At 39.1% G+C, this 19,641-nt stretch overlaps 1 protein-coding gene across 6 annotated transcripts in view; it reads left to right on the top strand.

The window, feature by feature from the left end:
- The first annotated feature begins 235 nt into the window (after positions 1–235).
- UBE3D (ubiquitin protein ligase E3D) overlaps positions 236–19,641 on the top strand; it is a 100,278-nt gene continuing 80,872 nt past the window's right edge. For all 6 annotated transcript variants that reach the window (XR_005604145.1, XM_039568841.1, XM_039568843.1 and 3 more), the window contains exons 1-7: positions 236–472; positions 813–1,015; positions 2,969–3,059; positions 8,035–8,266; positions 12,394–12,463; positions 14,808–14,877; positions 15,714–15,822. Coding sequence is in view for 5 of the 6 variants with exons in the window: in XM_039568841.1 (XP_039424775.1) it covers positions 411–472; positions 813–1,015; positions 2,969–3,059; positions 8,035–8,266; positions 12,394–12,463; positions 14,808–14,877; positions 15,714–15,822 (837 nt within the window). In the remaining variant the exon portion in view is untranslated. The remainder of the gene's footprint in view (positions 473–812; positions 1,016–2,968; positions 3,060–8,034; positions 8,267–12,393; positions 12,464–14,807; positions 14,878–15,713; positions 15,823–19,641) is intronic.

A 19,641-nucleotide genomic window follows, 5' to 3' on the forward strand; every position in this document is an offset into this window, starting at 1 on the left:
TGGGGTTGGTCTCTTCTGCCGGGCCTACTGTGACAAGATTAGGGGGAATGGCCTTGAACTGAGACAGGAGACATTCAGATTCGAGATTAGAAAAGTATTTTTCACTGTTAAGGTGGTCAAGCACTGGAACAGATTTCCCAGCGAGGTGGTGGAGTCGCCATCCCTGGAGGTGTTCAAGAGGCGTCTGAATGTAGCGCTGGGTGATGTGATTTACGGGTTACAGCGGCAGTGCCGGGTGGACGTTTGCTCTGGATGATCTTAAAGGTCTCTTCCAGCCTTGCTGAGTCTGTGATCCTGGGACCCGACGATTCCACGCAGGCGGCGCTGTGGCGGCGGGCGGCGGCCCCGCGCCTGCGCCGGCGGGAGAGCGGCGGCTTCCTGCGCCGTGCGTGGCGCTGCTCCGTGCTGGCATGGCGGGAGCCTTCCTGATGGAGATCAGGCGGGGGACGCAGAGCGCGCTGCTGGTTATCCGGTAGTGCGGGGGCGCTGCCGCCCGCCGCCGCTCGGGCCGTGCGGGGCAGGAGGGAGGCGCGGCGGGTCTGGCTTTCGGCGTCATTAGCCTTCAACGGGGGGAACGGGTTGTGTGCGGGCGCCTCTCTCTCTCTGCCTATTCGGCTCGGCACAGCCCGGGATACTGTGCAAATAAATTTTTCCTGAGAACGGTGGATTGTTTCTCTCGGCTGCTCCTCGTTCACCTCGTGGATCCCGGGGCGCGACCGGGGCTGCGGGGGAGCTGCAGGCCGGCCTCCTTACAGCAGCCGCGCGCCCCGACAGCTCCTTCCCGAGGCATACCCGTTGCTTTTCCTCCGCAGCGCGGCGGCGGAGCTCCCCAGCGCGCCGGTGGAGGTTTCGGTGTGCGTGGATTCCCTGGAAGTGAGGAGCGGCGGGAGCTGCGAAGCGGCGGCGCTGCCGGCAGGGGTCAGGCTGGCGCCGTCCTCGTGCCGCGGGCTCCGGCGCCTGCGCGGGGACGGGCTGCACCTGCGCGTGCGCCTGCGCGGCCCGCCGCCCGCCGCCGGTGAGGGCCGGGCGGGGCAGGGCCGGGGCCGCCGGTGGGAAACGGGGAGGGTGAGCTGGAGCCCGGCGGGCTTAATAAGTGAGATAGGCTGTAAGGTGGGGATTCTGTAGAGCAAGCACCTGGAACTGTCAGCTTTAGAAACTGAACGTACAGAAACGACGTAATGAAAGGGAAACGCGGTGTATTGGGGGTCTGCTCGTGCTGCCCCAGAGTACTTCAAAATTATTTGCTTTCTCTCCTATTCCGCGTTTGGTAGCTGAAAATCGTACAATCATAAAATGCTAAGGGGTTGGAACCGACTTTAAAGATCATGTCGTCCCAACTCCCCGGTGCCACTGGCAGGGATACATCCCACTAGGCCAGGTGGCTCAAGGACTTACCCAGCCTGGCTTTGAACACTGCCCGGGTTGGGGCATCCACAGCCTCCCTGGGCAGCCTCTGCCAGTGTCTCACCACTCTCACAGTAAAGAATTTCTTCCTAATATCTAACCTAAATTTCCTTTCTTTCAATTTGTACCCATTACTCCTCATCCTACCAGTAATTCAGTAATCTGATTCATCCAGGCAGTTAAGACTCTGCTTGTCCATCCCTGACCACTTAATCATAAAGGATTACGGGTTTGTGTTGGGGCTCATTATTCTCACAGCTGGGGTTTCAGAGGTTAATGTCACAGGTAACATCTGCAAAGTTGCCTTCTTTATTTCCATGATGCTAATTCAGGTCTAGGATGTGTTTGCAATAAGTAGAAAGCACGGTAGTACAGCTGTTGCTTTCTTTCATCCTGGCATCCAAGCTCAGTATGTTTAGATTCATTTCATACGATGTGGCACAGAAAGATATATTAAATAACACTTAATTGCCATTCTGAGTGTATAAAGTAGAAAAGGATGATAAAATATGTAAAATACAGTAATGACTTCAGCACCAGAAACACATTGGAGTACTCTGTTGATACGCTGAGATGGCATCTGTACATTAATCTGTAATTATGCATGTGCTGTGACAACTCAATTATACTAAAATTATTTAATGTGTCCTATTAACGAGACATTCAAAAGACCAATGATGAAGTTTTAAAACTCAACCTTCGAAAGTCATGCTAGTGAAAAATAAGTATGTGAACCAGGTGGTAATCAACATATGTATTGGGTAGTCATAGTTACCCTTTGATGTTTTATATTATTATGCAAAATAGTTGAAATTCTGGGACCTTTTAAAGTACTTTTCTCTTACGGTTGAATCCTAAATTTCAAATATTGAATGTCAGTGCTGAGAGTATACTTTGATTCTTAAGTATGAGAAAGTGGATGATGCAAAGCAAATTCATACGTAGAGCTAGGCTTACAGTTTTACTTTTCTTCCACTTAATGTTATCGACTAATTTGGGGAGGCTTTTATAGCTTCTTTTTTTACTTTGAAAAGTTGTTTGAGCTGCCTTTTGTGAGGCCATTTTTGCTCACTGTCTTTTCCTGGACTGGTTCCACAGTGGTGGATTCTTACCTGCCTAAAAATGTAAAACTTGTGCCTCTCCCTGCTCCTCATCCTGACTATTTGTGTTACCTACGGGTGTGTCCCCTCATATTGCAGATACACTGATTATCAGAAGTATCATTACAAAAGAGTGGCATTGAATTTTGATTTTTATAATCTCTGCAATGATGCCAATATATCAGCTCCCGTTCTGGAGAGGATTTGCACCTTGAAATAATTATTCACATGTACAGTTCCTACTCGGTAATATGGGGCATGAGGTGGAGATGACAAGTTTTTCCTGAATCTAAATACTTGCTTCTGCAGGTAAAAAAAATAAAGTTGTGTTTAAAATGTCAGCATTTTGCTTTGTCTGTTAGATTTATCCCTTTTGGTTTGAGGTATTTGGCAGGATTTTTTTGTACAAGTGACTGAAAATGTTACACAATTTTGAAGATTAATGTATTTCCTTCCATGTGTAGATGTGGTTTGTCCTTTGAGGGAAAGCTTGAAATCCAACAAGAATTACATCTTTTATTGTCAGTCCTGTGGTGACATCATAGTAAAAGACCGGTGAGTACTGCAGTGTCTTGTATTTATACCAATAAATGCCATAGTGATTGGTATTCACGTTATTTTGTGTACTTAAAAACAGCTAAAAGGTATTTCTTTTGAAACTCCTAGACAAGAACACATTTGAAGCACTACAGACGATAAAAAGCAAAATTACCTGAAGCAGTTTTTAACTGTTCATTCATTTACTTCTTGATTTCTTTCTTCCTCTGTACTTCAGGCATCCTTTTCAGTTCTTTCCAGTCTCTTATAAATTTCCTTCAGTCATCATGCTGTAATTATAGAGTGGCTGCTCAGAATGGGGATATTGACCATAGCTTCCTTTTGTCTGTTAAGCAAAGCCTGCCTGCACATAGTTCAGGGATGCTGAATCTGGGAAACACAGCAACTGTGTCTTAGCTGTGTGACTCAGCCTTATCTCTGTTCTTTACAAAGTCTGCAGAGTGAATGAGAATTTAATAAAAAGATGCTGCATTGTCTAGCTCTTCTGATGAACAATTTTGACCGCTTCAGCTGAATATGTAAGAATTGTTAGAGATGCACTTAGACCTTTTATGATCTGTGTGGCTCCTAATACTCAAAACCATAATACAAATGTGTTTCATTCTCTAAATTTCTATTACTTTCCTGTCATAGGTATGGATTTATGGCTAGCCTGAATGTAACTGATTGAGGATTTCTTAACTTTCTCTCAGAAAGTCTAGTAATAACTCTTATTTTGATACATTTGTAAACTGATGAAACTTCTAATTTCTAGTCAGTAACATTTGCTTTCAAAACATATTGCACTTTTATATTCGCAGGACTGAGTGGGTGTTTTCTTGAATTTCAGCACATCAGATTCATATGCATGCCATTTAAATCTTTTGGTTCTGCATCCTGTAATGTGACACAGGCAGAATTTTTGAGAAAGGAAAAAGAATGCATGTCCATAGCTTTTCACTTGGCATTTCTCCTTGCAGGGTGCCTCTGAGCCCCTTGAATGTTCACACCAAAAAAACTTAAGAGTAGAAGAGTGGATCCAACACCTTCTGTTCCAGCATTTCCAACAGGAAGAGAGTAGCGTAGTCAGAACTTCTAGCTACAGAATTCATGTGTTCCTCTCTCCAGGAAGAGTTAAGTATGACAGTGACAGCAGAGGTGGAAGGATTGAAGGGAAATTGCGGAACTGTGTGGAAGAGAACTTACTAAAGTCTGAGTTACTAGGAAAGGGTCTGTAATAAGAAAAACCCGAGATCTAGAAAATCATACCTTTAAAAAGAAATTGAAGTAAATGGGATTTAGTTTAGATAAGGTTGTGGAGAAGACGTAAGATTCTTCCCATATCTAGGAAGTTGCTGCAAATAAGGTGGCAGTAATCTTCAGCTGAAGGAAGAGGAATCTAGGTTAAAATGGAAAAAGAAACTAAACCAACAAACCACTCCAAACATATTCTGAAGCTTATTTTTTTACTGTTGGAAAGCCTTTACTGCATAGGAAGCCCTTCTTGTAAACGTTAGATTAAGAAAGGTACTAGGAATGGTTTAAATGTAAGTAATCCTTCCTTGGTGCACAAAAATTGACTCTCTACATTTTCTGAAATCCTCTGCCTCAGTCTGTTTCCTTCCATAAATCTGATAGCTCTTCAGAGGTTAGGGTTATGCTCTTTCATTCTTTTCCATTACCCTCACATTACCCACGTTAGAGGAAATTATTAGATTTTTTTTTCTTCCATCATGCAAGAGCTGCAAAGAATTAGGGATACTTTCTTTTTTCTTTCTCTCCTTCCAATTGGGCTAAGTGTACCTCATATATAAAATAATTCTGTAAGACTTTATTTCTGTCATGAAAAAATTCATAAAACCTTGTGGTGGGTGGATGCCAGGTGCCCACCAAAGCTGCTGTCACTCCCTTCATCAGCTGGACAAGGGAGACAAAATGTAATGAAAGGGGTCACAAGTCCTGCCAGGAAACCTGTTCCAATGTGGGCTTCTCTCTCTCTCCATGGGTCCAAAGATTCTGCCAGACTTCCCATGGGGCCACAGCCTCTTTTGGGCATCCGTCTGCTCTGGTGTGGGGTTGTCCATGGAGGGCATCCATCTGCTCCACCGTGGACCTTCATGGGCTGTAGCAGGACAGCCTGCTTCACTGTTATCTTCCCCATGGGCTGCAGGGAAAACTGCTTCAGTGCCTGGAGCACCTTCTCCTCCCCTTCTTCACTGTCCTTGGTGTCTGCAGAGCAGTTGCTCTCAGATTTTCTCACTCTTCTGACTGCAAGATGTTTTATCCCCCCATATTAAATACATTTGCAGAGAGGCGCTACCACTGCTGATGGCCTCATCCTTGGCCAGTGGTGGGTCTGTCTTGGAGCTGGCTGGCATTGTCTGTATCTGACATGGGGGAAGCTTCTGGCAGCTTCTCACAGAATCTATCCATGAAGGCCCCCTACTACTAAAACCTTGCATGCAAATGCAATACAGGGGAGTGGTCACAGCAGCAAGCCTGCTGGAGTTCAAGAAGCATTTGGACATGGTATGAACCTTCGGGTTGTCTTGTGCAGGGCCTGAAGTTGGATGCAATGATCCTTGTGGGTTCTTTCCAACTCAGAATATTCTATGATTCCATGATAATGATTTGTACTGCACAAATATTGCACTGAAAAACTCATGGCAGCGGAAATCTAATTGCACTTTTCCTACATAAGTAGTGTTAAGCCTGACAATTATCTGTCAAGCTGGGCTGTCCCAAGATTTTTTAATAAGTAAATAAGGGAGACTGCAGTTAAAGAAATGCAGTTGTTTTTCTCTGATGGAACTGAACAGTCATATGTTTAAAATTCTAAAGCCCATTTTACTTCCAGTTTTCAGTATTTTCTGTAGACAATGATATTACTGGGCATTAGTTAATAATGACATTAGGGGTTACTTTTCTTAATCCAGTCTTACAGAGGTCTCTATGGTCAAATACTTACCTTATCCTGGAAGATCATTTAAGAGTTATATCTTTATGGCAGGGCTCTTACAGACTAGTGCTGAACTTCAAACTTTTAAAAAATAAGTTCCTTACCTACTCTTCTGGTTGGAATCTGAGAGCTGTCTACAGCAGGAGATTCAGCCTGCGTGGATTAGACACTTTCAGGAGACAGCTACTCTTAGAGGTCCCAACTTAAGGACTGTTTGTTGCTCTCTGACTGTGAAGGCAGCCTGGGTGACTATCTTCAAGTAGAAACTCAGTTGTTTTTAGGAGCAAGTTTGGGGAGATAAGTCACCCTGTTTTCTAGGTTTTATTATGTTATTTAGCAGCCTCAATTTAGTCAGTACCTAGTAAACCTCAAGTTGGTTTTGTTTGTTTGTTTTTTTGTAAAGCTCCATTTTTATTAGTGTTGCATTTTTCCAGTTCTGGTGATCCTGGATATGGCTTCCCACCTATGAGTGGCAAAAGCCTAAAATACAGTGGAAATGATATATTTTCTGTACAGCTCAGAGTTAGGAGGAGTCTGTTTAGGAAATTCCTACTGGTTGGAAAAACTACTTTTGTTGGGAAAGAAGTGAAGATCTTGATGCTGTAGACTGTGAAAGTAAAGAAACACTGATGTAATGAAACAGGACAGCATTAGTCTGCAGCTTAAGGTAATCTCTGTCTTCTTTTTGCTCTTGTGAAAACATTTCTGAGCAATACCAGCTTTGAATTACTTTTGTGTAAAAAGCAATACAGGAAGACTTTTTTTGCAGTGTGAATCCAGGCACTGGAACTAATTGTAAAGGCGGATGAAGAATCAGTTATTAGGCCAACACCAGAACTAAACTCGCACTTTGGCAGAACTGAGTTTTATCTCAAGCAATATATAAGACCACAGAAAATGAAGACAGACATGGGTAGTGTTGAGAGGTGATCTTACATAGGTTTGGTAAAGCTGGGTCAGAGGATGAGTTATTCCAACTTTCATCTGCAGGTGGAGCAAGCAGAGTTTAAAATGTATTTTCTATCTAGAAAAAAAGGATTTTTTTTAAATAAAAGATTTTTCTTTCACCCACTGAACAATTCAGAACGGCCAAGAAGCTGAAGTGGGAAAAACTGACATCTTCAGAAAATGTTAGTCTGGGAACTGCAAGAAAGGGAGGATGCCTAATTGTTGGCTTAGCAGCTGTGATTTTATTTGCAGAGTAGCACCGTAAGCAAAGTTGTATTTGCAAGTTTTAAGTAAGGAGTAGAATCAAGAAACTCTGTTTAAAGGTTTCAGGCGGCAGCTGAAGAAATAGTCTAACAAAATGAAAGCACTCAAGGAAAGTAGGCAGAGAGCAGAAAATGCAATCCCAATACAACTGATAATGAAAGTAAAGAAGTATTTCAGGAAGCAGTATCCTTGGTCCATACAGCTACCTGGGAGAAAGGGATTTGCCTTTTTAGTATATGACTTCTGAAAGTTGGATCTGAGTATTCGAATCTAAATTAAGATTGAATTATCCTTTGTTTGTGGTTTTGTTTGTTTGGGTTTTTTAATGAAGATGTACTGTGGTATTTTTGTCAGGTTTTAGCTTTTTCAGGTCTGGTATCTGAAACAAAGAACATGCTGAGTCTTGCTGTGGCATGAGTCTGTGTCTGTTGGTTTTACACCAACATTTGGTGCAAGGGAACTTTACAAGAAGTAATAATAAATGTAATTGTAAATGCTCATTGTCATATTTTTCATGACTAGGTAGAACTGCTTTATTTTTGCCTTGTGATTCATTTCAAGAGAGGACTATGCCAAATTCTGCCTTATAATCATTGGAGATTTACCCTTGGGAAATGCCTCATCACAGACTTGGCAGGAAACTCAGCCATTGCTTTCTCAGAATTCACCCAAAGAAAGTGCCTTTGGCTGAAAAGAGTCAAGCACCTCCTTTTGAGAAAATGCCATACTTCCCCCACTATTTGTAGGAAGCCTAAACTCTCTTTTAGTGTTTTAGAAATGAATTATAACATACTGAAATATTTGTCTCTTCTTCCCTTTAAGGAAATTTCTCAGAGTTCTTCCTCTACCAAGTGAAAACTGGAGTGATTTAGTTGAAGAGTGGTGCTGTCACCCTGACCCCTTTGCCAGAAGCACTTTACACCCTCAGCGTGGTGACTGTTTTCTTGGAGACACTTTTTTTCTGTTGAATTCAGGAAGTGAATTACATGTGCCTGAATCTCCTGTGTGCTGCTCAGAGGCTGGACAACATGTTTCTCAGAGTGGCTCCAACTTGGTAAAGTATTTTCTTCAAATAATTCTTAGGTGCACTTTTTTGGACTTTTTCATTGTAAAGTGCTTTTTTTGTTACTAGTTTTATTTAATTTGTATGTACTACAGAACTGTTTTGAAGGTCATAGGGAGTTCTTGACATTCAGCTGTGCAGAAGCCAGAAAATATTCCAGGCTATGTTTTACATTTTCTAAATCTCACACCACAGTCTTGATATTGACCTGCATATGCAAGTAGAACTTTGTGCTATAAACAGAATTAGAAGCTACTTAATTATGTAGTTCTAAACCCAGATATTTTCCCCTGAAATTATCATGAGTGAAGGACATCAGAATTTAGTAAGATAATAACTGTGATGGGTTAGATGTTTGTTAAAGGATAGTGGAGCAAAGAATGAGGTGGAAACTGAAGTAACAATTATTTTTTTTCTCACACTGTGACTTGAGGCATAATCATTAATATGATCAAAGAGAAGTGTGATTTTTTTCTCTTCTGCTTCTTTTTTTTTTTATTTTTAGAAAGACTTGGGAATATCAGAATGTGTACTTTGGGTTTAGATCTGGCTGTCTTACGTTCTTAAAGCATATTAAGGAACTTGAATTTGTTTGACTTCTCTGTCTAGTGTTAGCAATGTTATTGCTCTTCATGTTGATGTTTCTGAGATGTTCCAGGATAAGATGGATTCATCAACCAAGTCTGTAGGAAGAGGGCTGTCATTTGGCTTAGAAACATCAAAATTTGTTGTTGCCCAGAGAAAAAACCATTTTTAGGGGTGCTGATGTTTCAGTGGTGGGGTAAAACCCATGAAGAATGACAGTTCAGTGCTTTACTCTTGGGCATCTAGCACTTGTATAAAAGTTCAAGCAATAATCTTTTCTGCTGCCAGAAGAACATCCAGGAACTCAGTTCACCAAAGCCTACATTTCCGTAAAGCCTTTTCTGATAATCTACTGCTTGTCTGCATTTGTGCTGACAGAGGCTGGGCCTACACATGTTGTATTTTCTCCCAATACCAAGTATTTAACTGTCTACATTGCTGCCTTGGCAATTTGTGTCTCTAACAACTGATGACTTATTATGTAGAGATTTCCAGCATGAAACATTTAATCTCTTGAGAACTAACACCAGAGACCCTGATTTCTACCTGCTGCTTATAGTGATATGTATTATCCTCAGTAAGAGTCACCGGGATTCTCGCAGTTCAGGGGTTGCTGGTACAATGCTCCAAGTGACCCCTCTGCTTGGGGAGCAGTTCTGTCCTGTGGTCCCTATCTGCAAATCTTGCAGCTGTGATCTCCTGGGTTTCTTGTTGCATTGTTCTTTGAAAAGCAGAATATGTGAAGAGGAAAATAAGGACTGATACCCTGAAAGGGTATCAGCATGGCAGAAGCAGATTAATTTGGCTTAACTCTGTGTCAATGGAGTTATTTCTTCTAAGTTTTCTTAAGAAGGAGGTGGAGTAGATGATTCCAAATTTCCAAGAAGACAGTGTTTTCTGCCAGAGGTTGCCAAAATGAATTTTTGCAGTTCAGTAATCTTAAAAGAGATCTTAGAACAACAGGAATAAATACGGGAAGAGGCAGGGTGCATGGAGTTCATATTGCACACTTCTTCATCAAAGGGAATGTTTGTGAGAAAAGGATTGATTTGAATGAAGAAATGTAATAAAAGGATGTGGAACAAAGATGTTATTGAGATGTGGGTCAAACCAGGATAACAGCAGAACTTTTGAATGAGGGAGGAGGCTGTTTTATGTCAGAGGCATACAATAGTAGTTTAGCGTGATGAATTTTCATGTTTGCTTCCTTATACTTGCATTGAAGTTGAGAATTTGTTCCTTGTTTGTGTCAAATCCCTTTTTCTACATCTTTCACACTTGCAATGAATTCTTATTTCTGTGTTTGCTTATTCCCAGCATCACTCAGTTGCCAAGCAAATGAGCAAAACTGTTAGATCCAGCAGAACATGGACTAATAAGGAAAAAAAACCCTTATATTGAAGCAGAAAATTCTTCCATAATATGAGTAATAGAAAGTTACAGGCAAGACAGATTGCTATTGGCATAAATGTTCTCATTTCAGAGAATATTGTTGCAGTCTGCCCCAGTATGAAAGTTCCTTTTTAATTGCATTGCAGTTCTTTGGAAAGTGTTTACCTATGACCAAAATAGTAGCAGAAAAGTACCAGAGATGCTTAAACAATCTTTTGCAGACTCCAGTGGGACCAAGACAGCATCCGTCCACTGCAAACATATTTTTCACATCTATTAGTCTTCCAGTGTAACATAGTTTTTAAATGTCACATGGTCTTGCAGAATCTTAATAGTATCTCTTGGGGAAAATACTTTTCCTGACACCATATCAGGGATCCTTAGGAATAGAAACAGAAAATATTAGGCTTGTGATCTACCTGTATCTGCAGATTGCCAGCAGCTGCAAGTTGTCAAATAGATATATTGATTTAATTAGTTGAGCTAAAACTATCCCTTTTTCCTTTGAAGCATGATACAACGAGTTAGTGATGTTTTCTAGGCACACTTCTCAGTCAGCACCTGTAACTGTAGTCAGAAAAAAAATAGTCAAGTTGTAGCTTTCAAGGAAGTACTGTGTATTCTGTACTTGTACTGTGCAGTATTTGTACCAGTCTCAGACACTGGCTTATGCAAAACCTTGTCTATTTATCCTTGTTTTTCACACTGATGAAGTAATTTCACTGTGTATGTTTGAGAGGAGTAGCGAGGTAGGAACTGAGAAAGGTGATAACTGCTTATGTATGAACCAGATGATTTTCCTGATCTCCATAACAAGGGGACTGCTGTTCCAACATAGTCAGCTCTCAGGCTTTTAGTTTGATTCTCTGTTTTTGACCATCATTCAGGTTATATATATCTGTACTGTTTTCAGAGCTCTAATGTGCTACACCCAGGTTAATAAGCCCGCACAGAACTAGTTCTGAAGCTTAGACTTTGGATTAAAGTAAGAATTGTGCTTACTTGTTTGATGTATTGAATTTAAATATTAACACTGTAATTAGTAGGAGTCTTAGAGGGTAGATTTCATCTAGAAATGAGATCTTTTATAAAGGGCAGTAATAGATGCATAAAGCTGAGATAAATATTCAGTGATGTTTTGGAGAGTGTAGAGACTCTTTGAACTAGATGTTGTTATCCACATTTTTCGTTTTTAATAAGCCATTGTTGACATTGCTTTCTCTGAATTGATGAAGAGTTTTTGAAGTTGTGTATACTTTTAGTATGAAAAATGCTTTCCTGTAGTAAGTACCAAACTATATTATGCATCATGTGACAAATGCCTTCCTTTTTTTTTTTGATACAAGACAGGGTTAGAATTTCATAGCATGAGCTCTGAGAACATATGTTTGTTTTTTTTCTGTTCAGCTTTTCTTAAACATTTAAGATTTTATGTATCTCAATGATACCCCTCAGTTTTCTGTCTTCCATGTGTTCTCCTGTTACGTGTGTTTTTATGCTGCATATGGAAACTGTTTTGCACTTCTGACAATTGTTTTTATTGTCAATACCTTTTCTGTATCTGCTAGAATTGAGGGAGAAGGGTTGTTCAAGAACAGAATCCACTGCACCTTTCTGGAATATCATGCTGTGTTGTGTACTTCAGCTGTTTCCTAGTAACTCAAAATAATCTGCAGACGTTTTCTGCTCTCTGCTGAGCATTAAACTGGTATTCAGCTCCTATAAAACTGTCCACAATGGCTAGAACTTGTTACTGAGTAATGGTAGTCACATTGCCGCATACTATTTTATGTATGTATTATGGAGTACTTCATTTCAGATGCATTATTTTGCCCTTAGCAAAATCGAATTTAGCTTATCATTTTATCATCCAGTCACTCAATATTACAAGATTCTCCTGTTAGCTATTACAGGTTGTGCTGTGTGGATATACTGCCAGATTTTAAAATGAGTATGAAACTTGCAAGCAAGTCCAAGTGTAGAAAGCTGCAGTAGTGAAGGCAAATATGTGTTCATGTGAACATAAAGAGGACAGAAATAAGTAAAATGTTCACTATCCGCTCTGTAAATTATGTTACAGTTACGCATTCTTTTTTCAGAATATCTGAGTAACATTTAAATGATATTTCTTTGTCCTACAGAAGTCAAAAGAAAATACCAGAGTAATTTGTAAGCGCTGCAAGACAATGCTGGGAGAAACAGTTTCATCAGGTATGAGATGTTCAAACAAAACTAGACTTGACTACATCAGCCATTGAACACTGAACACAGTGTTAAAAACACTGAAGGAAAGTAGCTTGTCAATAACGTGCAGTGATGATTCCTGTGTGTTTGTCTCATTCCCTTCTGGAACAGATGAGGTTGTTGCTTCCAGCGTTAGACCTTGAAAGTGACCTTTAACATGATTCCAGTTTACTAGAAATCCCAGTAAAGATGGAGACTTGAGAAATTACAAGTTACTTATTTTCCTGTCAGTTCTACAGAATAAGTGAAAGGAAAATTCAGCACCTGATCAGCACAACTTGAAGCTGAAGATTGCTAACAGTCAGCCTGGTTTTGTGGCAAGGAAACTTTTTCAAAGAAACAGGTTGTGTCTTATCCAATGATGAACTGATGGAATTATCGGTTTAAAAGCTGTAATTATATTTGATCAACAGGGTTTACCTGAAGTGGTGTAAAGATGGGTGTCTGGTTGTTTTTAAAATTCAGCTATTAATGGAAGAGAAGCAATGATAAGACTGTTATTAGCAGGTTCATTCTTTCATTCTCCCTCTACTTCACTGCATCAGTCACTGTGAGCCTGCCTCAGTTCAGAGATCTGGTGAATACAAAAGCTTCTCAGAAAATGCAAAGCCCGTTTAAGAAATGTCATAAGGAGAGACAAGACAGAAGATCTTCTGTTACAGAATGTTCTGATTGTCCTGTACAGGAATCTGAGCAATACAGCCTTAAATGAAACAAAATTGAAGGTACAGTGTTTGAAAGCCCACAAAGCAAGATGTGACTTTGGGAAGGGAGCGCTTGGAAAACAGTATGGATAACAAGGTCATGAGTAATGGATCAGTGGGAATGGGGAAAGGCAAACAATAGAGATGTGCAGGGATTTGGTACGGACTCTGCACTTGGCTGAAGTTAGATAGCATATCCATTGTTTTGACCATGTTTCTTCAGTACTGTAGGAAATTTTGGTAGAGTTCAGAGAACAAAAGAGATATATGGTGTAAGTCTAGGCAGAACATCTCTGTGAAAAGAGACTAGAGAGCAAACTTGGCTGTCATGCTTGGTGCTTCCTCATGAGCAGGTATCTTGAAGATAAAGAAGGATTAGAGCGGTGTAGCTGTGGAGGCCAAATGCGGCTTTGAGATTCCCCCATTGGCTATTCCTTCCTCCAGCTCTATCCACATATACTCGTATGATTTTTTCTTGGGAAATCACACCTTCTGTGTCTCTATAAGCAAACATCTCCTGAATTCCCAATACCCTTGTAGCAGTAGCAACAATTCCTTACTCAGGTTAATGGCTGAGGAACTAGAGGGGCTGAACAGTCTTTTCCCCCTGTCTCCAAGAACTCATATAGCATGGAGCAGACTTAATAAACTTAGAGGTAAAATATAATTTCCTAACAGTGAAGATAATTTAAAAAGTGTAGTATTTACCTGGAGAAGGGATGGGATTACCAAACCCTTTGGAGGGTTTAAAACAGATTAAACGTCTTCCTGAAATGTTTGCTTTCATCCAGTTTTAATGGTATGTGTGGACAGACATCAGATTAAACCCTTCAGTCCTTAAAACTTGTGGACCAAATGAATCTTCCAGTTGTTCACATGCTGAGGTTTAGGAGAATTTCTTACTCTTAACCTGTTTTGCTGGCCCTCTGGTTAGGCTGTATTTGCAGCATAGACCCAGATCTTCAATATGATCATCTTTGACCTGACTTTATAGAAGGGGTTTAAATTATGTCCTCAAACACTTCCATTTAGTGTTAAAAGCTGTCTTAGTGGAGCTTTTGATGAACAGTTACATTGAAATTCAGAATGTATGCAGTGTTAATGTTGAGTGAGTGTGATTTTTGGAAAGAAGTTCCATTCTGTTCTTTGAGCAAAGAAGAAAATTATTCCCCCGTGTGAGCTGTTATTAAAACTGTCTCTTGTGATTCACTGCAGCATTACAGAGCAGCAGAGGGTACTAAAATACTTATGTAAGCTATGCTGATCTCAGTGCTTTAGGAAAGTTCTTTCAATTCATCTTTCAGGTTTGGCTTGAGCTCTTGCTTGCTTGGTTTCGAGATGATTGTTCCCAGCATTCAACAAAGATCAATATAAATGAGAAATTGCTGATCTTGTAATTAGCTTGGAGCAGTTTTCTTCAGGAGGCGTAGGTTTTTTGGTATGGTTGCTTCTACTCCTACAAATCCAAGCAAAATATGATTGTCTGCCGCACCTCTTAATTGACTACTGAACAAATGTTTAATTAGTATAGTGATATGGTGATTTACAGTCTAATCTTGAAAAGTTGGTTATTCTATTATATTTGAAAAATGTTTTTGTCATTTTAGATACCATTAAATATTATGTCACTGAGGTGATTATTCAACTAGCTGAGGAAAGTTTCAGTCCAACACCAAGGTAACAAAAAAATCAAATAATTTCCTCAAGTATTTATGTTTTAGAAAGGATGCTAGAAATGTTCTAATGTTGTAGTTTCTTGAATAATTACATCTGATAACAGAGTGCAATTTTATGTAATCATCAGAGAATCAAGCATCGTAAGGCAAAGTAACGTGAATTCACTCATGTACAGTTTTGTTTGCTCATCTTTGTGTGTGATGCTGGAGATAGATTGTGTATAATTTGTTACAGTGTCTCACTGTTCAGATGATAAGCCAAAATAAAATACATATTTATTTCGAACTATTTAAGTTTGCACAATGTCTGGTGACTAATTATGGAAACAGAAGTTTATGTTGTGTAAAGTTAAGTAAAGCTTGAAATGTTTAGTTGGAGGCTTTCGAATTTTAAAGTAATTCAGTTTGAATTTAAGACTAAGATGAAAGAAAACTTGATCTAGCTACCTGGTATCACGTACAATGGTTTAATGACAGTTCTTTCTTTTTGTGAATTATATTGGAAATATGTGCGTCATTCTGAACTTTGTGTTCATATGCGCAAAACATAATAGGGAAAAGCTTCTATTCAGCTTTTGACAATTGGTGTTGGCCAAAATAAAGGATGTGGAGCAATTTAGAATCCTGATCTATTAAAAAATTCGTGTTTCAGGAAATAAAAAGTTCTCTGGTTTTGAGTGAGAGGAAGAAAAAGAAGCCCCATCTTTCAGTAAAATGTGGTTGTAGGATGTAGTGGAATTAAGTATGAGATACTCATTTACCTGTAGTGCATAGATATGAATGACTGCCTGTATAGTTGTTTTGAAAACATATGATATATGGTTAATTCTTAAACAGGTCTCAATTTGTACAGAGCATGGTTGCTCAGTGTCTTTTGGAATTATCTTCTGCTAAAAGCACATTTAGATTCACCATAAAAGGAGATAATGGAAAAACCTATATTCTGGTAAGTTTTTAAGTCTTCATCTTCCTGACTTTCTTTCTAACCTACACATCCCAGTTCCTAAAATATTTATGCAGTTCATTATTGTAAGTTTAAAAAATTAACAAATTCAAATTCTTGAAGTGGTTCTGAGGTACAGCTATTCAAGTAAGAACATCCCTAAATGTTTTAATCTAAGGAGATGTACACACAGAAATTTTATTGATACGGCAATTAAAGTACTACAGGTGCACCACAGGTAGCACAGAAATAACACTATTTTGTATCCAGAAAACGTGGAAAGCTTAAGTTTTAACTTTTTGATACATATTTCACCTTCTTGCTCCAGCGCTTCTTTAATCACCAGAAGTGAATCAAATTGTATAGCATCTTTCACAAGCATTGTCTCAAGTCAGCAGGGGCTATTAATGTAGTCAAGACATTGCATTGCAAAGTGAAGTGCAAACAAAAATAAAATTGCCTATTATACTTAATGTTCTAATGCTGTTAAACTTGGTTAAGCTTGATATTTAGATGGTGACAGCTAGATTCCTCAAACTTTTAAGATGGATAGGAGTTACCTTAGTACTGTACACTTATTATAACCAGGGATGTTTCCTTTTATTTCTGAACTAAATATAGGTGTAGAATTTGTATTTTTGCGGTTTATAAAAATAATTCATAGACACGAAGATAAAGAAATACATGATTATAGATTCCTGCCCTGGATAAACTCATAAATGCACTTTCTTGAGGCAATCTAATTACATAAACTGTTTTATATATGCATTGTCCAAGTTCTGTAATTTTGGAACATCCAGATGCTGAGGAAAGTGTATATCTGTTGCTTTTAAATAAATTTTAGTGCCAAGGCAACATTTGTACTACCACTGAGAAATATCTCTTCTGTGATGATAAAATGAAGGTTTCCTGAGCAGACCCGTAATTATCATTATATATTATCTTATTGAGGAGTCATTAAAAATCATTGTGATTTTTCCCTTGTAGCTTATCTGTTCCCAAGTTAAGTAAAATTCTGGTGCTTAAGTTTAGTAGCTTAGGTACAGCAAACTGGATATTTTTTAACAGAAAAATCACTTTATTTATTATTCTTAGCTCTGAGCTGCATTTTTGCCAATGTATTGATTAGAGGAGCAGGCTGAATTAGATAGGCACTGGCTTCTGATTGACATCTCTTCATTTATATTGGTTAGTTGTTAGTTTTTTGCAGGTGTTTTTAGTATTTAACATCAGAAAGCCCTTACACCTGTCCAGAGTGAGGTTCTGGCTACTGTATACACATCAACAGCTGTTTTGGAGTCATGGTTTAAGTTTTTGGACTCAGAGGCCTTGTGGACACAAGTATAATGTAGCTCTATTTATATTAATGATTATCAACAGCTAAACAGTAAAACGTGGGTGCTCGAGGCTGTGAGCACACAGCCAAGTTACACAAGTAGTCTCATCACTGATGCATCATGAACCAGCTGTCCCACTTGTTTGTTTTGATAATGAGCCAAAGATTCTTGTTCACAGTGTTTGTGCTTACCTACATGAATACACAGAGCTTAGACGGTGTATGTGATAATTAAGGTTAAGGTTTCTCACAAGTATTTTTAATTTTTTTTAAACCACAAGTATTATGTGTACTTGTTTTCCTCATTTCCTCTGTATGCATCACTTAGTGTTACCAATTACGTTATTTGCAGATATCATAACACGAGTTTCCATTGTTTAAGTTACACATACTCTGTTGTTTAAGCTATAACTACTTATATATATATACTTATGTTGGTTGTTTTTTATTTTTTATTTTTAAAGGATGTCAATAAACAAAAGTTTCTTTGTTTCAAGGGAAAAATGTGGTACATACAGATGTCCTTATCTGTCCTAACTATATCTCTGCTGTCTTCACATTTGTGAATCACTTACTTCCTCTCTTTGCTCCACTGTTGCCTTGTAGTTGCATGACTTACAAGCTAAGAGTAAGAGGAGGACAGCAAACAGATAGTTAGATAGGAGAACGCGAGCGAAATGGTACATTATTAGTCAGCATAGCAGCATCTCAACAGATACCTATTTTTTTCTGTACTGTCAAAAAGTGTGGCTTTGAAAGAGGTAAAGACATAGTTTTCTGGTTAGATACAGGGAATTCATCTCATGGATGGGATCAACATCATAAGACCCAAAAAGATTACATCTGTGAAAATCAAAAAGTGTGCAGTAGTTTGGACTCTTTGACTACTATCTCCAGTCTTTCAGTATTGAAGGAAAGATGTTTTTTGGAGTGGGATTACACTGTAAAGTGCCTTGAAAGTAAAGCAGCTTGTATTTCAGGAGTGAGCAGAGAGGGAGTGGGAAGATATCCCAAGAAAATGAATATGTAACAAAATGGGAGAGACTTGTCAGTCTGGTTATTGTCCATGTCTTGAAGGGGGCATGAGCAGAACAGGTTTGCATTTGTTAAGATTGGAGATGGGATGGATGTTGCAGTGGTCAAGAAGTGAGATAATGAGAACCTTGCTGAGACTTAGCTACCCAGCTCTCTTAGAGAGCTTTATTCTTTGTGAAATATGTGGAAACCGCATCTTTACCTGAACAGTCTTGAGTGTGAAAACAAAATAGCTGTAATGAGAGATGTTTATGTAAGTGACCTGTGTGGTGATGAAGCTAATACTAATGTCTGCAATAACTAAGAAAGAACTAGCAAGGAAGAATAAAAGACTTGGTGTTTTTTGTTTCTTTTTCATGTTAAATTCAAATTGATGCCTAATTGTCCACAAATTGATGCTGGAGACCCAGGTTGAGATATAGGGAAACTGATCACACAATCTAAATTGTGGTATTTCCCCTGTTTGGTTCAAGTCCCATGAAGTATAACTGGGATAGATTTGTTACAACTTTTCTCCAAAGAACATCTTTTAAGTCTCTTGACAAAATGATTTGAAAACAATAAAAAGAGACCAAAACCCCCCAAATACTTTTTTTTCTGATTCTGTAATTTCAGAAAAGGTCATCAATGGCATTGTGAATGAATTCTAATCTTTATGTATTTATTTTTCTATAGAGATTCTTTTCTTACTGGAGTTAATGTGGAAGGAATTTGGTTGTGCAAGCTCTGCTGTACAAAGAGGTAGAAAGGAAGGAAAGATTGCACATTGTGAGTAACATAGTTGAAAGCACAGATCAAAATATGGAAATGTTTTAGCCAGAAATAACATATATAAACTGCTTAGAGTCAACACACCAAGCCTGGGTGAGTGATTGTTCACTCAGACTGAAAACAAGGCCAAGAGAGAATTCATAAATGAAGAAAAGAATAAAAATACTGCCTGAAGAAGTAAATGTAGTTCAGAAGTTGATTTTTCTCATGGCCAGGAATCCTTCCACCCCCAGAGATTAATTTGCTTTCTCTGTATTGTATGCTAAATTATTAATAGAGATCTGTTGTGTTGCTGTTGAGACAAAGACATTCATACAGGTTGTAGAACATGATTGTCAGATGCCACATGTTGACACTTGTGGTAGAAAGAAGTGCTTTGCAGGTGGACTATGTTGCAAATGAAACATTTTGGTTGTTTTCCCTACAGAAGATTGTAGGAGGATTCTGAAAGGAGCAGACAGCTATTGCTACATTGTTCCCTTGTCTAGTTTGAAGGATATTCCCCTTCTGAAAAGCATTCCAGGAAGCTCCTTCCGCATGGAATTGTTAGACATTTCGAGAGGAAGAAACTCTGTTCAGTTTGTGTTGGCAGGGGCCTGTGTTTTTCACCATTTTCTCCCAACATCTCTTCAGCACTTGGCTTTAAGAACCTTCTGTAATGGTCCTAGCTAATGAGGTAT

The sequence above is a fragment of the Corvus cornix genome, chromosome 3 (genome assembly GCF_000738735.6).
Source record: "Corvus cornix cornix isolate S_Up_H32 chromosome 3, ASM73873v5, whole genome shotgun sequence".
Lineage (NCBI taxonomy): Eukaryota > Metazoa > Chordata > Aves > Passeriformes > Corvidae > Corvus > Corvus cornix.